Source organism: Mesoplodon bidens (assembly GCF_964165515.1).
Source record: "Mesoplodon bidens genome assembly, chromosome: 2".
Taxonomy (NCBI): Eukaryota; Metazoa; Chordata; class Mammalia; order Artiodactyla; family Ziphiidae; genus Mesoplodon; species Mesoplodon bidens.
In genome coordinates this window covers 142,637,429-142,657,915 of record NC_138177.1, presented here as the reverse complement: position 1 = coordinate 142,657,915, position 20,487 = coordinate 142,637,429, and the positions used below count along the sequence as shown (strand labels likewise).

Genomic DNA, 20,487 nt, shown 5'->3' with positions numbered 1-20,487 from the left:
TGAGGATATTAATATTGGTTTGCTGGCATTACATTACTGAGCATGTACTTTTAGGGTGCCAGGGTGGCCCTGTGTTGGGTCCTTTTCCTTCATTGTTTCAAAAACATTCTTTTTTTAAAAGACATCTTCCTGAATAGAATCCAAGAAAGAGTACCGATCCATTCATGTGCCAGCTCCGGCTTAGACAGGAGCTTTACTTGATAAGCAGTTAGTTTCAAAACCAGTACAGTCCTGCAGCTTATACCGGCTCTCGGATGTGCAGAGAGGAGCCTGAGCCTGATTTATCTTGAGGTGGTTGGCTAAGATGCCACTCTGTGCTGTTCATCTCAGCAAGCAGCCACTGTTGGCCTAGCATGTACCCAGGCTCAAGTCCCTGTTCTCCAGGAACTCCACGTCTTGCTGGACGGGGAGACCATAAATACACAAATAACACAGTGTGATCAGCACTGTGACAGATGGAAACTCGGGGCACTAGTGCATAGAGAAAACCTCTATCCTGACCTGGGGGATGAAGGGAATGCTTCCAGAACCTTAAAAGATGAAAGGCGGGCTTCCCTGGTGGCGCAGTGGTTGAGAGTCCGCCTGCCGATGCAGGGGATGTGGGTTCAGGCCCCGGTCCGGGAAGATCCCACATGCCGCGGAGCGGCTGGGCCCGTGAGCCATGGCTGCTGAGCCTGCGCGTATGGAGCCTGTGCTCCGCAACGGGAGAGGCCACAACAGTGAGAGGCCCGCGTACCACCAAAAAAAAAAAAAAAAAAAAAAGATGAAAGGCATTCTACTTAATAGGTAGAAGGGCATTCCAGACAGAGGAACCAGCAAAACAAAAATCAAAGCAGTAAAAAACCAGCCTGGGTGTTTTTGTTATTACTTTTTTTTTGGCTGGGGGGTGGCGGTGGGGAGGGATCGGGGGGTCGGGGGGGAGTGCAGAAAGTACAAGCAGTTCGCTGTTGCAGAAGCCTGTTAGGAACAAGATGGGGCTAAATACAGAGGAGGGACTGTATCATGGGGGTGGGGATACGTGTTGGGAAAAGAATTTTGGCCTTTCCCCTTTAGACAGTGGGGAGGCCTGATTTATAAACTGTAACACAATCACCATTCCTCAAGCCTGGGGAGGGGCACCAGCTGGGAATAGTTTCCACTCTGGGCCCCCAGCAGGTGCAAGTCTTCTCAGGGACTCTCACCACTGGGGCAGCAAGAGAAGGGAGGAGGTAAGGCAGGGCCCACCCCAGCCCCTCATCAGGCCTGCCTCCTGCAGCTGTTTGATGCCTGCACATCCCTAGAGAGCTAAGGCCCATCAGCTCCCTGGATGTAAAAAGAATGGCAGCAAAGGCAGCTGTTTTAGAAGCTAGACTATACCTCACAAGCAAACATTGCCACTTGGAGAGAAAACAATTACCTAATTGTAAAATCTGGTCCCATAAAAATCTTTCTAAAGGGACAGTTACCATTTGTGATAGGAGCTACTATTTAATCTTCTTAACAACCCTAGGAGAAGGCATTGTTATCCCCATGTGAGAAGTGACAAAATTGAGACCCAGAAGGTTGGGTAACTTGCCCAGGATGGCACAGCTAATAAAAGGCAAAACCCACATTAGTACCCAGGTTAAGACCTTCAGACCTAGGAACTGGAAAGAGTCTGGTGCCACCAACCTCAATGCAGAATTCAAAACAAGAGATCTAAACTGCAAAACGAATGTCAGGAAGCCAAGGCAGTTTTGATTTTTTTTCCCCCAAAGTGATTACTTAATGCTTTTTAAATACATAAAATTATTTTTTAATTTGTATTTTCTCATTCTTTAACACTCGCACTTAGTAATTCTTTGACTAAGCCAGAGTTGCCCACGTCTGTAGGGCCTGAAGTCTAGGCCCTTTCCCTCTGCCATGCTGCCTCTCACAAAATTTTTCAAGCAATTTCATAAAACTTTGACAAACTAAAATGTAAAGTATTTCTAAATTTTTTAAAAATTAGCAAACAGCTCAAAAAAGTTTTTTTGTTCCCCTTGATCTCAAAGGCTCCAAATCAATATGGGTGGCTCCCCTATCCATCCATGTGCCCAGGCTAGAAATCAGGTTTTTTTTTAACCCCATGCTTGACTCCACCCTCCTCCTACTCCCACAGGCTCTTTAATCCATTTTCCACACTACAGTGATCTAATTTCCAAATGTCATCATTTCATTCTCCCGCTCAAAACCCATCAGTGACTCTGTATGACAACACCCAAATCTCCAGACTCCCCAGCCTCCTCCTCTCTCTCTGGGACTCCTGATTCCCTTTCTCACAGCCCTGAGCACTATACTGAGATTTTAGTGAGAACACTAACGAGAACACAAACCACTGGTCAATTATGAAACTTCTTCCCTATTACACCATCCAGCTCAAGGCTGGGATGGAGGAAAAATGTTGGATATAGTTGCCTGCTGGCCAGAAGACAGAGTAATGATCTTGTTTGCTGAGACCAGAGTGTGAAAACCCATTTTCAAACCTTACCTCAAAGGTTGCAAAGAAGTGAGAAACTCAACCATGCTGGCTCTTATCAACCTATTCCTTCTCATAGCAACCTGGATATGAAATGGCCTTGGACCCTGCTGGACAAGATATTATTATTATTTGCATTTTTAAAAAAATAATTAATTTATTTTTGGCTGCGTTGGGTCTTCGTTGCTGCGCGTGGGCTTTCTCTAGTTGCAGCAAGCAGGGGCTACTCTTCGTTGTGGTGCACGGGCTTCTCATTGCGGTGGCTTCTCTTGCTGCGGAGCACGGGCTTCAGTAGCTGTGGCACGCGGGCTTGGCTGCTCCGCGGCACGTGGGATCTTCCAGGACCAGGGCTCGAACCCGTGTCCCCTACACTGGCAGGTGGATTCTTAACCACTGTCCCACCAGGGAAGCCCCTGTTTCCACCTTCTGGCTTTTGTGAATGCTGCCATGAACATGGGTGTACAAATACTTCTTGGAGACCCTGCTATCAATTCTTTTGGATATATACCCAAAAGTAGAATTACTAGACCATATGGTAATTCTGTGTTTAATTTTTTGAGGAATCGCCATATTGTTTTCCAGAGTGGCTGCACCATTTTACATTCCCACCAACAATGTATAAGGCTTTCAATTTCTCCACATCCTCTCCAATACATGTTGCAAAACTGAAAGCCCGGAAACATTGTGATGACAGAAATAATGATCATGTCATCAGCAGGCAAATAACAAGCTCGCCCCCTAGTGTCAAGTAAGGAAGATAACAGAAAAAGCAAACATTCTTAAAAGGCACAACCACCACAAAGAACATAATCTCCACCTTACCAAGAATCTGGAGCGAATACTAATAACACAAATTACTAATCAATCAAAATAGTTTATTCACAGGGACAATTAAAAAGGTTCAGTTCTGAGGGACAAAACGTATCACCAACCCTTGCATACAAATCCCTGGCTGAGGTTACCTTATGAGCTGTGCCAGATGAGTAGCCTGGGGATGTTAATTTTTAACGTGTGAATGTCTCCACTAAAGGAAGGCTTATGTTGTATCCTCTTTAGCAACCCTGAAGCATAATGGCCTTTAACTGTTACGTCACACGTAACTCCCAATCTCTGAATTTGCCGAAAGATCTGACTCTAAAAGAAAAAAGGAAGCCCACACCAATGATTAAGTCAGAGGGTGGCAGTCGTGACTATTTAACTGTTCTTAGCTCCTTAAACCCGCTATTATGTAAATCAAGATACTTTCTGATTTTTTAAGCCCTCCCGACTAAAATAATGATGATAATGATGACGATGTCTGATTCTTTCAGGCCCCGTGGCTGCTGATTTTTCCAACTCCCTGCTCTGTCTCTCCTGCCCACCCCTCCAATCTCTATGGCTCACTGGTTTGCTGTTTTTCACAGAGCTGCAAGAGTTTGAGAACCCAAATCCCATAAATGTGGATCACACCAGATAAAGGAATACTGATTGAAATACACATTTCAGACTACATCCCCGTAGGTGACACTCTGGGGCAATGGGTTTATACAATCAGAGTTACTGATATTAAATCCCAAGTCTTTCTGCTCCAGCAGGTCGACCTCCAAGGGCTGCATCAGAAATAGGAGGTGCCAGCCTCAAGCTGACTGTTGACTAGGAGGGTGGGCCACACTACCCAAACGTTAAAGGCTGGACGTTTTTCTGCTGCTCTTTGTGCAGCTGCCGGGCCCGATTTTTTAGCTCTTCAGCCTTAGCTTCGTCCTTATCGACACCATCCCCCAGCTTGTACATGCGGCTGGCATTGGCACAGGCCCAGACATGGCCTAGGTCACAGGCTTTCATTGAGTATTTGCATGCCAGGCCCATGTCCTTGGGAAAGCTGGGGGCGCCCTGCAGGAACATGGTACTGAGGTTGAAGCAGCTAGAGGCATAGCTGCCATCACAGGCCCTTGTGTAGTAGTCTCTGGCCCTCTCCAGATCGGGCTGGCCATCCTCATTGACCTGTCCATCATGTGCCAGGAGACCAACGTTGTGGCATGCCTCCAAGGACTTCTTTCCCGGCTTCTCACATGCCATCAGAAAGCAGCTGGAGGCAGCTTTCAGATCCTGGGTTAGTCCACCTGGGAGGAAGGAAAAAAAAGTCAACCTGAGCCAGGGCAGAACCTGAATGTCTCAGGCCAAAGTCAGGGAGCAATTCCTGAATATAGTTTATATACGTTGAGCTAAGGCAGCATGAAAAGAAGATGTCCTGGTATACTGCACAGACTTTCCAGCTTTTTTAGCCATGGAATCTTCTGTTCAAATGGTATCTTGTAAGGAAGCTTAAACAGGTAAAAAGGGTAAAATGATAATATCTACCTCTGAGGGTAACAGCAAGATCATAGCATCTTATAAGCACTTCATTAAACACTTAATTTTAATATATACTGAATGTGTATTATTTGCCAATTAATATGCTAGGTTCTAAGGAACAGATACTGTCCCTGCCTTTGTGAATCCTGTGGTCTAATGAGACAGACATTAAACAAGCACACAAGTAAATGTATGATTATAAGTGTGACAAGCATATGGAGAAAAAGTACAGAATGCTATGAGAATGTATCAGGGCTCTGAACTAGGAGGCAAGGTCAAGGAAAGCTTCCCCAGGGACTTCCCTGGTGGCGCAGTGGTTAAGAATCTGCCTGCCAATGCAGGGGACACGGGTTCGAGCCCTGGTCTGGGAAGATCCCACATGCCTGAGAGCAACTAAGCCCGTGTGCCACAACTACTGAGCCTGTGCTCTAGAGCCCGCGAGCCACAACTACTGAGCCCATGTGCCGCAACTACTGAAGCCCGCGTGCCTAGAGCCCGTGCTCCGCAACAAGAGAAGCCACTGCAATGAGAAGCCCGCGCACCGCAACGAAGAGTAGCCCCCGCTCGCCACAACTAGAGAAAGCCCACGTGCAGCAACGAAGACCCAACACAGCCAAAAATAAAATAAAATAAAATTTAATTTAAAAAAAGGAAAGCTTCCCCAAAGAAGGGACATTTGAGCTGTGATATAATGGAAAAAAGAAAATAAAATATGTAGTGCAAAAAAAAAAAAAAAAAAAAGAAAAAGGCAAAGAAAATTGTTCCAGGCAGCAGGAATAGGATACAAAGAGAAAAGGAGCCCATGTGGCTAGAACCCAGAACTCGCTAAGGAAGGGAGGCTGGAGAGGCAGGCGGGGGCCAGATCATGGAGTGTCTGATGGGTCTCCTTAAGGACCTTGCACTTAATCCTAGGAGCAATGGGAAACTGCTAATGGATCATTTTAAGGAGAGGTGGTGACAGGGCTCACTTTTTCCTTTGTTTTGTTTTTTAATGGAACATTTCAAATCTCCATTCTCAAAAAGAGAAACATTTTAAGTATCTCAACGTTTAGTTTTTAAAGTCACTCCAAACATACCACCTAGAAATAACCATCATTATCATTAAGAGGACACCATTCCAGTCATCTTTATAGCATGTGTTCGAATTAAATGTTGGCTGGCTGAATGGACAGCTAGACAGAAGTAGAGTTGACCCTTGAATGATATGTGGGTTAGGGGCGCCCACTCTCCACACAGCCAAAAATCCAAGAATAACTTAAGAATCAGCCCTCCCTAAATGTGGCTCCTCCACATTGGCAGGCTCAACCAACAGAGAATTGTGTGGTACTACTGTAGTATTAATTATTGAAAAAAAATCTACCTGTAAGTGGACCTGCATAGTTCAAACCCATGTTGTTCAAGGATCAGGTGTATTCTGAAAAACTGGATTACACATGCTACTTGTAAATAAAAAATTTAACTTTGATTTTACTTGTATTTATCGTTAAGACAACCAAACTGAAGTGAAACTGAAGAAACTGCTAACTTCAAATGAATATTTCAACAGAGAAATTTCCTAAATGAGCCTCTAGAGTTATAGATTATTAAAAGGTTAGCATCACTGCTTTGTTTTTTAACCAAATTTCAGACAGTATTAACTCATGAGGATGTTGTCACCTCACACTTCTCCCTACCTCTCTTGCCCTGCCTTCTATTTTTTGTTAGATATGTTATTTCAACTTCGGGAGACACAGAGCACAGTGGTTACCAAAGCCTGGGCTCTGTAGCCAGAAAACCTAGGCGCCAGTTCTGGCTCCATTACTTGCTGGCAATGTGACCTTAGACAAGTTACTTAAACTCTACAAAGCCTCAGTTTTCCTCATCTGTAAAATAAGGACAGTAGTATCTACTTCATATTCTGGAAGCTTAAATGTGTCATTACAGAGAGCCTAGTACATAATAAGTGCTCAGTAAATGCTGTAGCATTTTTATGCCATAAAGGTTTATATTATTTACATTCTATTCCGTAACCCTAATTAGCCCAACATTCATTCTAAATGCGATTCTGCTCATCACTAGTCTTTTCATCAGAGCTCCTCCATTTCTTAATTATTTCTCTTGATTCACCTACTTACTGGTTATCAGATAGATTTTTCTAGAAAAGCATATAGATTCTACAGCCTCTGAGTTCTTTCAGTTTTGAGAATGCATTCTTGCCACCTTTCTATTTAAACAGTATATAATTAGGTCTTGCTTTTATATCCAGCCTGGTAAATCTATGCCTTTTACTGGAGTGTTTACTTAGATTTAATGCAATTCTTGACATAGCTGGGTTTAAGTCTACAACCTTATTTCTTTCCCATTTGTCCCAAATGTTTTTGTTCCTTTTTTCCCTTTCTTACAATTCTTTTGAATTGTATATTTCTAATAGTCCATTTCACTCTCATCATTGGCTTTTCAGTAATACTTCCTTTATCAGTGGTTTACCTAGTGAAAATACTATGTATACTTAATCACAATCTACCAAGGATTAATATTACAGCACTTCGCATATAATGTAAGAACCTTACAGTAATACACTTTCATTTACCACATTTCTATCCTTTGTACTACGGCTGTCATGTTTTACTTCTAAATATATTACTTGTTTGACTTCTATATAGTGTAAGCCCCATAACACATAACTATTATTTTTGCTTCCGTTTTTTAAAGACATTAAGAAACGAGGAAAAAATTCTTACATTTACATGTATATTCCAGTGTGCTTTCTTCTTTTGTATGGATCCTAGTGTCCACCTTTTTATCATTTTCCTTCTACCCAAACAACTTTTCTTGTAGTGTAGGTCTGCCAGCGACTCATTCACTCAGCTTTTGTTTATCTGAAAATGAATTTATTTTATTGCATTTATTTATTTATTTATCTTTTTGGCTGTGCCACGCAGCTTGTGGGATTTAGTTCCCTGACCGGGGATTGAACCTGGGCCCTCGGCAGTGAGAGCGTGGAGTCCTCACCCTTGGACTGCCAGGGAATTCCCCATCTTCATTTAAAAACATATTTTCAATAAAGTAGAATTCAAGTTTGACAGTTTTTTTCTTTCAGCATTTAAAAGATGTTCTTTTGTCTTCTGGCTTACATTACTTCTGATGAGAAGTCAGTGATTATTCTCACCAATGTTCCCCTCAATGTGTCTTTTTCTCTGACCGCTTTTAAGATTTTCTCTTTACCTTTGGCTTTCAGCAAATGGTAATAATGTGTCTAGGTATGATTTCATTGGTTATCCTGTTTGGATCCACTAAGCTTCATGGATCTGTGGAGTGATATTTTTCATCAAATTTGGAAATTTTATACTGTTATTTCTTCAAATACTTTTTTCTGCCCCAATCTCTTCTCTTTCTGGACTCCAATACACGTTATGTTAGATTAAGGGATAGTGAACCCCACAGGTTGAGGCTCTGTGTTGTTGTTGTTTTGCTTTTTCTCTCTCAGTGCTTCAGTTTACATAACATCTTCAATCCTGTCTTCAAGTTCACCGATCTTTCAAATTCACTGATTATTTCCTTCTGATATGTCCAATTTGCTATTAAGCCTGTCCAGTGAATTTTTCATTTCCAATATTACGTTTTTCAATTGCAGGATTTCATTTGGTTCTTTTTAATAGTTTCAATTTCTGTGATGAGATTTCCCATCTGTTCATTGTGTCCATCTTTTATTTAAACCCTTTAATAAATTTATTTTCCTTGTTTAAAAATATTTGACTGCTAATTCCAACATCCCTGTCACATCTGGGTCTGTTTCTATTGACTGCTTTTTTTCTGTTTAGCAATTTCTTACTTTATGCTGGACATTGTAGATGCTACTTTGTTCACTCTGGTTTTGTTGTATTCATTTAAAGACTGTTATACTCTGGTTTCTCTTCAGATCACATAAATCTTTCACCTTTTACTAAAGACTGTTGAGTTTTGTTCTCACAAGTAACTAATTCACTGGTGAATCAGCCTGATCCTTTTGAGGCTTGTTTCTAAGTTTTGGAACCTTTCTGCAGTCTGTATTCAATGAGGTCTCCCCACTCTGGCTTGTGGAATTCAAACAACTCCCAACACTGTGAAACCTCTGGAGTCCCTTTTCAGTTCACACCTCCCCAGTAGCTTTTCACTGCAAGGTCTCTCAGAGTTTCCTCCTATGCATGTGCAGCTTAACACTGAGCCAAAGACTTAAGAGCACCCCTATGTGGCTATCTGGAGCTCCTTCTCTGTGTAGCTCCTTCTTCTCTGGTATCCTGTCCTGCAAACTCTGGCAGCCTCAGTGGCCAGAAACTCTGACCTCTGCCTCATCAGTTCAGCAAGACTATCATACTCTACTTGGCTTCCACCTCTTTGTGCCTAGTCTGAAAAGTACCTCCAGGCAAAAAGCCAAAGCAATCATTCATGGGGCTCATCCTGTGTGTTTCCCTTTTCTCAGGGATCACTGTACTGCACTGCCCATTTTCCAATATCTGAAAATAGTTGCTTCATATATTTTATTGAATCCATGGTTTATATCCTTATAAAAGTTCATTTTAGTTGCCTTATGGAAAGATTAGATACCTGCATTAATGAAGCAGGAGCGGAAGGTGGCTTGGATAAATATGGTAGCAGGAAAGGGAGAGACAGGACAGATCTGAAACATATTTTAGAGCTAAACTGGCCACAAGCTACTAGTTATGGAGAGATACCACTTGCTAAACTAGAAGACAACAGGGGTGCAATATTTGGGAGAAAAGGAAAACAATTAAGATTTCTATATTGGATTTGTTAAGTTTGCAATGCCTGTAAGAACTCCAAGTCAAATTTTCCAGTAAACAGTCAACTATATGCAGTCTGGAGTGGTTTTGCCTAGAGATAAATGTTTGTTTGCAATTATCATCACTAACTTATTCATTGCCACATCCTAGAGACCACCACTATTAATTTTTGGTGTATTTCCTCCTATTACCTTTTCAATGTAGTTTGGTCTTGTTTTTACATGTTGTAATCATGTGTTTGTTCTTCACTCCCCATTAGAAACCCATCTTCATATGTTTTATTAAGAATATTTCATCAAAGAGATATATCAGAGTTACTTTCCACTTCCTTTCATAAGACATTTAAATGGCTTCACAAAAATAGTTCAAAGTTGATTTCACTGATGAAAACACCTGGGCAAAATATTGCTTGGGTCACTCTAAGTGTCCAACCAATCCAAGGTAACTTCTGCAGCAACCAACACAAACCAGACCTGTTCACACTGATAGAATATTTTACAATTTAACAAAGCAGTCACATGTGAGTTCATTTGATGCTCAGAAAAATCCTATGAATAAGGTGTGAGCTGACCTTATTACTCCAATTTTGTCACTGAGGTATTTGTAGCTCAGGGAAGGAAAATACCTTGCCTGATACCACACTGTCAATTAGTGCTCAGGATGAAAAGTGACCTCCCACTCTTCCCCCTGCCCCAAGCTAACCTTGATAAAAGGAGAGTTATTAACCAGTCTTTGTCAAGAAAGGACACTGGGTGTGTTTTCAGAACAGAGGGCAAATTCTTAGGCTCAGAACTAGGCAGGGGGGTCAACAGTATTGGCTTCTAGACAGGGCAGGGCCCAAGGTCTCCTAATTAACAATCCAAAAGAGTCTGAGTAGCAAAGATCAGCTAATGGGATCTCCTGTGAGGACACCTGACCTCGAGGAAATTACTCAACAATGTCAGCTTAACAGAGGATTAAGTATTATTCTCTAAACACTCTGTGTTCTTTCATCTGCTTACCTGCTCTCTATTCTGAAGAGAAGACATAACTCTATTCTACCTCCAGCAGATAAAATCTGCTCTGTCCTTTAAGAACCAGTTTCAATGCCTCCTCCTCTCAGCACCCCCTGATGATGACATGCTCCCAGAACTGAACCCCCAAAGTACTTTACATGTCTCTCTATAAAGATACTTATCGGGGCTTCCCTGGTGGCGCAGTGGTTGAGAGTCCGCCTGCCGATGTGGGGGACGCGGGTTCGTGCCCCGGTCTGGGAAGATCCCACATGCCAGAGAGCGGCTGGGCCCGTGGGCCGTGGCCGCTGGGCCTGCGCATCCGGAGACTGTGCTCCGCGGTGGGAGAGGCCGCAGCGGTGAGACGCCTGCGTACTGCAAAAAACAACAACAACAACAAAACGATACTTACCAAGCTCTCCCAGGTTAACAGGTATTAGTATAAATACTTCTTTCCTGGGGAGGGGGTGAAAAAAAAACATTTCTTCCCCCACACTGGTCCATCTTTGCTTCACTGTACAGAGTAAATACTAAATATCTGCTCAACAAAGGAGCACTTAAGAAAGAAAAAAGTCTCAGTGCACAATCATTAATCATATAAGTTTGTCAAAGAGAAGGGAAAATAATTTCACAACCTCCACAACCTCTTTTGTTCTCCTTAATTCAATAAGAAACTCAAAGTCCCTGTGGAAAATGTAGTAAACTATGATACAAAGACAAAAGGAACCCAAAACTTTATCAAGACACAAATTCAGAGACTAAACAGCTAGGAACATTTTTATTTTTGCACAGTGTATTATATAGCTGAGCTCACATCATACGTAATTTTGTGTTCAGCTTTCTTAACTGAACATTGTATCATAAACCTTTCCTGATGTCAACAAAAATTATTTAAAAACATTATTTTTTTTTCTTTTTTCACATCTTTATTGGAGTATAATTGCTTTACAATGTTGTGTTGGTTTCTGCTGTACAACAGTGAATCAGCTATACATATACATATATCCCCATATCCCCTCCCTCTTGAGCCTCCCTCCCACCCTCCCTATCCCACTCCTCTAGGTCGTCACAAAGCATCAAGTTGATCTCCTTGTGCTATGCAGCAGCTTCCCACTAGCCATTTATTTTACATTTGGTTGTGTACATATGTCAATGCTACTCTCTTACTTCATCCCAGCTTCCCCTTCCCCACCGTGTCCTCAAGTCCGTTCTCTACGTCTGCATCTTTATTCCTGTCCTGCCACTAGATTCACCAGTACCACTTTTTAGATTCCATATATACGTGTAGCATACGGTATTTCTTTTGCTCTGACTTACTTCACTCTGTATGACACATTCTGCGTCCATCCCCTCACTGCAAATAACTCGGTTTCATTCCTTTTTATGGCTGAGTAATATTCCATTGTATGTATGTGCCATATCTTCTTTATCCATTCATCTGCTGATGGACATTTTGGTTGCTTCCATGTCCTGGCTGTTGTAAACAGTGCTGCAATGAACATCATGGTACATGTCTCTCTCTTTTTTTTTTTGCGGTACATGGGCCTCTCACTGTTGTGGCCTCTCCCATTGCGGAGCACAGGCTCCGGACGTGCAGGCTTAGCGGCCATGGCTCACAGGCCTAGCCACTCCGCGGCATGTGGGATCCTCCCGGACCAGGGCACAAGCTCATGTCCCCTGCATCGGCAGGCGGACTCTCAACCACTGCGCCACCAGGGAAGCCCATGTCTCTTTTTGAATTATGGTTTTCTCAGGGTATATGCCCAGTAGTGGGATTGCTGGGTCATATGGTAGTTCTATGTTTAGTTTTTTAAGGAACCTCCATACTGTTCTCCATAGTGGCTGCATCAATTTACATTCCCACCAACAGTGTAAGAGGGTTCCCTTTTCTCCACACCCTCTCCAGCATTTATTGTTTGTAGATTTTTTGATGATGGCCATTCTGACCAGTGTGAGGTGATACCTCATTGTGGTTTTGATTTGCATTTCTCTAATGATTAGTGATGTTGAGCATTCTTTCATGTGTTGTTGGCAATCTGTATATCTTCTTTGGAGAAATGTCTATTTAGGCCTTCTGCCCATTTTTGGATTGGATTGTTTGTTTTTTTGATATTGAGCTGCATGAGCTGCTTGTATATTTTGGAGATTAATCCTTTGCAGTCGTTTTGTTTGCAAATATTTTCTCCCATTCTGAGGGTTGTCTTTTCGTCTTGTTTATGGTTTCCTTTGCTGTGCAAAAACTTTTAACTATCATTAGGTCCTATTTGTTTATTTTTGCTTTTATGTCTCTTACTCTAGGAGGTGGGTCAAAAAGGATCTCGCTGTGATTTATGTCAGTAAGAGTGTTCTGCTTATGTAGAAACATTATTTATTTATTAAATAAATAAATTTATTTATTTATTTTTGGCTGCATTGGGTCTTCATTGCTGCACACGGGCTTTCTCTAGTTGCGGCGAGCAGGGGCTACTCTTTGTTGCGGTGCGTGGGCTTCTCAATGCGGTGGCTTCTCTTGTTGCGGAGCACAGGCTCTAGGCGTGCGGGTTCAGTAGTTGTGGCACGCAGGCTCAGCAGTTGTGGCTTGCAGGCTCTAGAGCACAGGCTCAGTAGTTGGGGTGCACAGGCTTAGTTGCTCCGCGGCATGTGGGATCTTCCCAGACCAGGGCTCGAACCTGTGTCCTCTGCATCGGCAGGCAGATTCTTAACCTCTGTGCCACGAGCAAAGTCCCAAAACATTATTTTTTAATGGGTTAAATAACATTCCAGCTGGGGGAAGTAACATTATTTATTTAACTAAACTGCTACTGTTGGCACATAGTTTTTTTTTTTTTTTTTGGCGGTACACGGGCCTCTCACTGTTGTGGTCTCTCCCATTGCAGAGCACAGGCTCCGGATGCACAGGCTCAGCGGCCATGGCTCACGGGCCCAGCCAATCTGCGGCATGTGGGATCTTCCCGGACCGGGGCACGAACCTGTGTCCCCTGCATCGGCAGGCAGACTCCCAACCACTGTGCCACCAGAGAAGCCCAGATTTTTTTAAAAAATAATTAACATAATGCAGTTATATATTACTTATAAATTATAAATTAGTGAAAATAAAATTCTACCAGATAGATAATGCTGGGGTGAGAATCTTTGCATATAATCTTTATTTGCATTTCCAGTTATTTCCTTAGGAAAAAATACTAGGAGAGTTACTAGGCCAAAGAAACGCTCCTCTGCTCAAACAAGGGAACCTGATATTCCTATTAATGCTAAACTTTCTTCAACTTTGAGACTACCACAGACCCCATGTCCCATGTGAAGGGAGAAATAGCCCACACAGCTCCAGAGATTTAAAAAGACATCCTCTTCATCAAACTTTCACTGAACATCCTTCTAACCAGGCTTCACTGGGTACTGGGAACAAGGGATCATCCTCAAGAAGCTCATGATCTAGTGAGCAAAAAAAGAATTGCCTGTCTAAAGTCATATTCCCTATTTGTGGTGGTTTTAAAATATGCCCATAAATTCTTTTTTTGTTAAATTTATTTAATTCATTTATTTAAATAAATTTATTTTTGGCTGCGTTGGGTCTTCGTTGCTGTGCGTGGGCTTTCTCTAGTTGTGGTGGTGAGTGGGGGCTACTCTTCATTGTGATGTGCAGGCCTCTCACTGCGGTGGCTTCTCTTGTTGTGGAACATGGGATCTAGGTGTGTGGGCTTCAGTAGTTGTGGCATACAGGTTCAGTAGTTGTAGCTCACAGGCTCTAGAGCACAGGCTCAGCAGTTGTGGAGCAAGGCTTAGTTTGCTCCACAGCATGTGGGATCTTCCTGGACCAGGGCTTGAACCCGTGTCCCCTGCATTGGCTGGCGGATTCTTAACCACTGCGCCACCAGGGAAGTCCCAGCCCATAAATTCTTGATATTCCTTCCTTCAACAGGTGGAATTTAAGTTTTCTCCAATTAGTGTAAGCTAAACTTACTGACTCATTTCTAATAAACAGAGTGGAATACAAATGAAAAGTGTGTGACTTGCAAGGGTATAGTATAAAAGACACTGTGGATTCCATCTTGCTCCCTCTTTGGATCACTCACTCTGGAGGAAGCCAGATGCCATGTCACCAGGACATACAAGTAGCCCATGAAGAGATCCATGTGACAAGGAACTGAGGTCTCCTGACAACAGCTGGCAAGGAACAGAAGCTTTCACCAACAGCCATGTGAGTGAGCCAGCTTAGGATTGGAAACTCTGGTTCCAGTCGAACCTTCAAAGGACTACAGCCCTGGCTCCCTGGCTAATGTCTTGACTGAAACCTCACCGAGAGACCCTGAGGCACACAGCTCAGCCACTCCCAGATTCCTGACCCACAGAAACTATGTGAAATGATAGATTTGTTGGGATAATCTGTTATTTAGCAATAGATACCTTAAACACTACTGAATACCAACTGCATTTAGGTCATGAGGAGAAAAGCAGATGGAAAGGAATTAATTACTGGTCCCCTCTTCTGTGCCAGGCACATGCTGATGCCTTTACCTACATTACCTTATTTAATCCTCACAACAACCCTATGAAGCAAGTACTATTTTTTTCTCCATTTTACAGGTGATACAACTGATGCACAGAGTTAACATGACCGGCTCAAGGTCCCACTACTTGCAAACAGCATTCCTTAAGGTCTGCCTGACTTGAAAGGCTGCGCTCGTCCCTCCATCACTTTGCTAAACTCTTGACTCCAAATTTTCCTACAACATGCTTCCCCAATGCCTGTGAGGACCCTTTTGGAAAGAGGGCTCAGTATGAGTCTCAGGATGTGATGTCAGCACTACCATCAATGATAAGGACCAAAGAAAGCAGGCCCCTCCTTACCTTTCCCAGTCACATAATAGGCCCCCAGTTTGTAGCAGCTATCACTGTGTTTGTTCTCTTCACAGTTGAACTTCAACACCTTGGCAGCCTCATCAAAATTCTTCTGGATCCCTTCCAAATAGTCCACCAGCCGATAGCAACCTGTGAGGAAAGGGCAAAAGCTGCTGTTCAAGTCTAGGGCAGTGGGGAGGGTCCAGGTGTGGCAGGCCAGAGGTGCCTTTTATTTAGGACCAGCCTCTCTCCTAAAGGTGACCTCGCCACAAAGAGCGCAGGTAGTGTTCAGCCACTCCTACAAATGGCACTGTCCGCCCTCAGCCTAGGACTGAGCAATGTACAGACTGGGGAGACCTTGGCCCCACACTGGCTCCACCACTCACCAGCCCTCTGTTCCCTGTCAGCAAGGCCCAAAGACGCACTGGCTTCCATAATGAAACTTTGCTAGCTTTGGGACTTCTCAGGAAGTTCAGCAGTAAAACATTGAGAACCATCAGGGTCCATGGGCTAGTCTTCATAGCTGCAAGAAAGGGATGCTTTGATGACTATACCTTAATCCTTAGCCAGGCTGAGTACATTAAGAAGAAAGAGTCGAAATGGCAGCTACCAAAGGAGTTGGAAGTAGACTCTCTCTCCTTGGCAGTCTCTAGTCCCAGCCAGCCTCTCCTTAACATCTCTCTCCTCTGTCCCTTTTTTTCATCCACAATAACACCTATCCCATCTCTTGTTCATTTTCATTCAACAAATATTTGAGCATCTATCTGCATCAATGTACAAGACACTGCTTTAGTTGCTGGGAATACAGTCACTTGCCTGCCTAAAAATTACATTGTAGAGGAGGAAGTACAATAAGTAAGTAAATAGGTTAGCAAGATGCATTCAAACCTTAATAAACAAATATGACTGAACTAAAACAGGACGATAAGATAGTTCGTTGTGCACGTTGGGGGAATGGTTAACACAGACTGGGCGATCAGGGAGGGCTTTACTGGGGACTTCGATGTGTAAGCTGAGATGTGAATAACGTGAATGAACTAGCTATTTAAAGACAATGAAATGGGAAGGAGGCAGAAAGTCTCAGGCACAAGGAACAATAAATAAAAAGACCCAAAAGAGGGAATAAGCTTAGCACAAATAAGGTATAATGTGGCTGGATCCAGGAAGAAAGAGGCAGGAAGTGAGGAGAAGGCAGGGACCAATCACAGGGCCTTGTAGAAGATAGGAAGAAACTGGGATTTTACTCCCAGTCAAAGGCAAACCACTGGAGGGTTTTAAGAAGGGAAGCAATATGATTCGATTTGCATTTTTAAAAGGTCATTCTAATACATATGTTTGTATGGGTCTGGATGAATATGGAGGAAGTTAAGTGTGAAGGGACACACTCCAACACTGATAATAACAAAAATGTGTTATTTTGTCATTTAAAAAACTAATAAACATTTAAAGTAACAAAATAAAAATTTAAATATCAGTCTGTGAGTTGAGAATAGATTTTAAGGGAGTGACGGTGCAAATGGAGAGCCAAGTTAGAAGGCTATTTCAGTAATCCAGGTGAGAAATGATGATTTTGAAGACTAATATAGAAGTAGCTATAGTAACTACAGCCTCCTCTCGGGCTCTCCTTCTAAAGTGCCGCAGCCTGCCCTTCTTATATGCCCACCCTCCCCTACTTCACTGCTCCGTACATCTCCGGAGTACAAAAGCATGTATGGCTCTCCACTCCCTACAGAATAAAGTCTAAATGCCTTTCCGTAGCATTCAAGATCTGACACACTCCATAAACAAGACGAAAAGACAACCCTCAGAATGGGAGAAAATATTTGCAAATGAAGCAACTGACAAAGGATTAATCTCCAAAATTTACAAGCAGCTCATGCAGCTGAATATCAAAAAAACAAACAACCCAATCCAAAAATGAGCAGAAGACCTAAATAGACATTTCTCCAAAGAAGATATATAGATTGCCAACACACACATGAAAGAATGCTCAACATCACTAATCATTAGAGAAATGCAAATCAAAACTACAATGAGGTATCACCTCACACCAGTCAGAATGGCCATCATCCAAAAATCTAGAAACAGTAAATGCTGGAGAGGGTGTGGAGAAAAGGGAACCCTCTTGCGCTGTTGGTGGAAATGTAAATTGATGCAGCCACTATGGAGAACAGTACGGAGGTTCCTTAAAAAACTAAAAATAGAACTACTGTACGACCCAGCAATCCCACTACTGGGCATATACCCTGAGAAAACCATAATTCAAAAACAATCATGTACCACAATGTTCATAGCAGCTCTATTTACAATAGCCAGGACATGGAAGCAACTTAAGTATCCATCGACAGATGAATGGACAAAGAAGATGTGGCACATATATACAATGGAATATTACTCAGCCATAAAAAGAAACGAAATTGAGTTATTTGTAGTGAGGTGGATGGACCTAGAGTCTGTCATACAGAGTGAAGTAAGTCAGAAAGAGAAAAACAAATACCGTATGCTAACACATGTATATGGAATCTAAGAAAAAAAAATGGTTCTGAAGAACCTAGGGGCAGGACAGGAATAAAGACACAGATGTAGAGAATGGACTTGAGGACATGGGGAGGGGGAAGGGTAAGCTGGGACGAAGTGAGAGACTGGCATGGACTTATATACACTACCAAATGTAAAACAGGGGCTCCCCTGGTGGCGCAGTGGTTGAGAGTCCGCCTGCCGATGCAGGGGACACGGGTTCGTGCCCCGGTCCGGGAAGATCCCACATGCCGCGGAACGGCTCGGCCCGTGAGCCGTGGCCACTGGGCCTGCGCGTCCGGAGCCTGTGCTCTGCAACGGGAGAGGCCACGACAGTGAGAGGCCCGCGTACCGCAAAAAAAAAAAAAAAAAAGTAAAATAGCTAGCGGGAAGCAGCTGCATAGCACAGGGAGATCAGCTGGGTGTTTGTGACCACCTAGAGGGGTGGGATAGGGAGGGTGGGAGGGAGACGCAAGGGGGAGGAGATTTGGGGATATATGTATATGTATAGCTGATTCATTTTGTTATAAAGCAGAAACTAACACACCATTGTAAAGCAATTACACTCCAATAAAGATGTTAAAAAAAAAAAAAAAGGTCTGACACACTGTGGCCCACTGTGGTCCCCGTCAATCTTATTTCTGACTACATTCTGACTTCAACCTTTCAAAAGAGCATTTTCTTCTCTTCCTCTGCTCCATTTTATCAACACTACTTGCCTATCCCTCCTGACCTCTTCCAGAAGTCTTCCCCAACCATTCTGCTCCTCAGTGACTCTAACTCCTGTGAAATCTCCCTACACTCAGGGCATAGACCAGCCCTCAAAGAACAACACTGGGTTCTTTTTAAGCCATCTTACACTGCAGAGCAACTCTGTGTAGTTGGTCAGCTTCAAGCTAGACTGCAAGCTATTTGAAGGTAAGGCCAGTGCCATTTTTTCCCTCCCTTTATAAAAATGAAGTAAGAAGAAGAAAACCACCCAAAGGTACTGGCTGCTCTGGGTGGTGGCCCCTTCTGGACATCACCATCCACCCACACACTTAAGTCAACTCAATGTTCCCAGAACACACGGGGCACATTCACGCCTCAGAGCCTTTTCACCAGCTGTTACCTCTGCCTGGCATGATTCTCCCTTACCTTCTTCAACACTGTTCAAATGCCACTCTCCCAATGATTCTCCCTGACGTCTCAATTTAAAATTGCCCCCCTGAACTCCTGATACCTCTCAATCAGTTCTTCTTCCCATTGCACTTACTACCTTCTAACACACTATCTCATTTATTTTCTTATGTTTATTGTCCAATACCCCCACTAGAATGTAAGCTCCACGAGGACAGGACGTTTTATCAGTTCACTGATGTAGCCCCAGTCCCTCTACTCCAAACGCCCGCGCGCTTCTCTTCCCTTCCAGCCCGGCCTCCAGGCTCGGTGCCGGCAGAGTAAGCCCCGGCGGCGAGCCCCGCAAGTCACGTGGAACTCATCCCGCCCCTCCCCAACACACAAAGAGCCGTCCGCGTCCTACAGACCCCGCATGTCCGGCCCGCGGCCCCTTCCAGATCCTCTCAGAGGTCGCTCGCGTGACCCGTCCAGCCCCCCGCCCCTTCGCACCGAGCCCTCACGTGTCCTTAAGGCCGTGCAGGCGGCGCTCACCGTCCGGGTCCTTCTCGCGGTAGCACTGGTAGTTGCACTCCACCTCCATGTTCTCCAGAAAGGACTTCACCTGCTCCTCGTCCTGGAAGTCCACCACGCCCGCCATCGCTCTTGCTCGCCCAGCCAAAATCACCCAGCCAGTCTGCCCCTGGCCACGCCGCTCTTCGCCCCCGCCCCACGGTCACGTGAGCCGGCGGAGGGGCGAGGCCTGGGAGGGGCGTGCCGCCGAGGTCCGCGGTCACCCGGGCGCCCGGAAGGCACCGTTCCCGGATCCTAGGCTCTGCTCTGTCCTCATGCTATTAGTCTTTGGCCGTCCCATCTTTCCCTCTGGTCAGCCCACTCCTGAAAGTGGTAGCAGTCTTTCTGCAGCACTTTGTCCCAGCCTTGTGGTCTTAATGCTTCTCTGCCTGCATTTATTCCATTCATTCGTTAATTCGGTGTTCCCTAAGCGCCACTGTGTGCGTCACCAAGTGCTTGGTTTTAGTAATACAACAGCTAGGAAGTATGAGCTCGCAGTTTAGTAGGAAGGCATTTGTTTATTCATTCAGCAAGTATTTTGAGCACCTACTATGTGCCAGGTGTAGCTAGACAAACCAGTGTTCATAAGTCTGTACAAGTGCAATGAAAAATCTGGTTCATCTCTGCTTTCCTCCCAGACGTACCCCGTGCCTCCAACATGAATGACCTAAGGAATGAATGGCTATGGAAGATGATAACTGGAACACAGTAGCTGTACTGGTTGCAGTAATAATACTGTTATAATAGCTAATGCTTAAACAGTGCTGAACTTTGTTCCAGATTCTATTCTAAGAGCTTTATACTAATTCTCATGGCACTCATTGTGACCCTATGGGGTAGGAATTATTGTTATCCCCATTCCCCCAATGAGGAAACTGAGGTACAGAGAGGTTAACTTGTCCAA

The 20,487-nt window shown here is 43.7% G+C and overlaps 1 protein-coding gene across 1 annotated transcript; it reads right to left on the bottom strand.

Moving 5' to 3' along the window:
- Positions 1-3,330: 3,330 nt before the first annotated feature.
- On the bottom strand, positions 3,331-19,735 carry COA7 (cytochrome c oxidase assembly factor 7). Its single transcript, XM_081223130.1, has 3 exons — positions 19,566-19,735; positions 15,408-15,548; positions 3,331-4,575 (listed from the first exon to the last, which is right to left on the bottom strand). Exons 1-3 carry the CDS (start codon positions 19,669-19,671, stop codon positions 4,127-4,129), a joined length of 696 nt encoding a protein of 231 aa, XP_081079256.1. The 5' UTR covers positions 19,672-19,735; the 3' UTR covers positions 3,331-4,126.
- Between the last annotated feature and the right edge of the window lie 752 nt (positions 19,736-20,487).

Coding starts and splice junctions, on each gene's coding strand:
- COA7 (XM_081223130.1), bottom strand. CDS start 19,671: ATGGCGGGCGTGGTGGACTTCCAGGACGAGGAGCAGGTGAAGTCCTTT. Junction 15,549..19,565: donor CCGCGAGAAGGACCCGGACG/GTGAGCGCCGCC, acceptor CTTTCCTCACAG/GTTGCTATCGGCTGGTGGAC. Junction 4,576..15,407: donor CTATTATGTGACTGGGAAAG/GTAAGGAGGGGC, acceptor CCTTCCTCCCAG/GTGGACTAACCCAGGATCTG.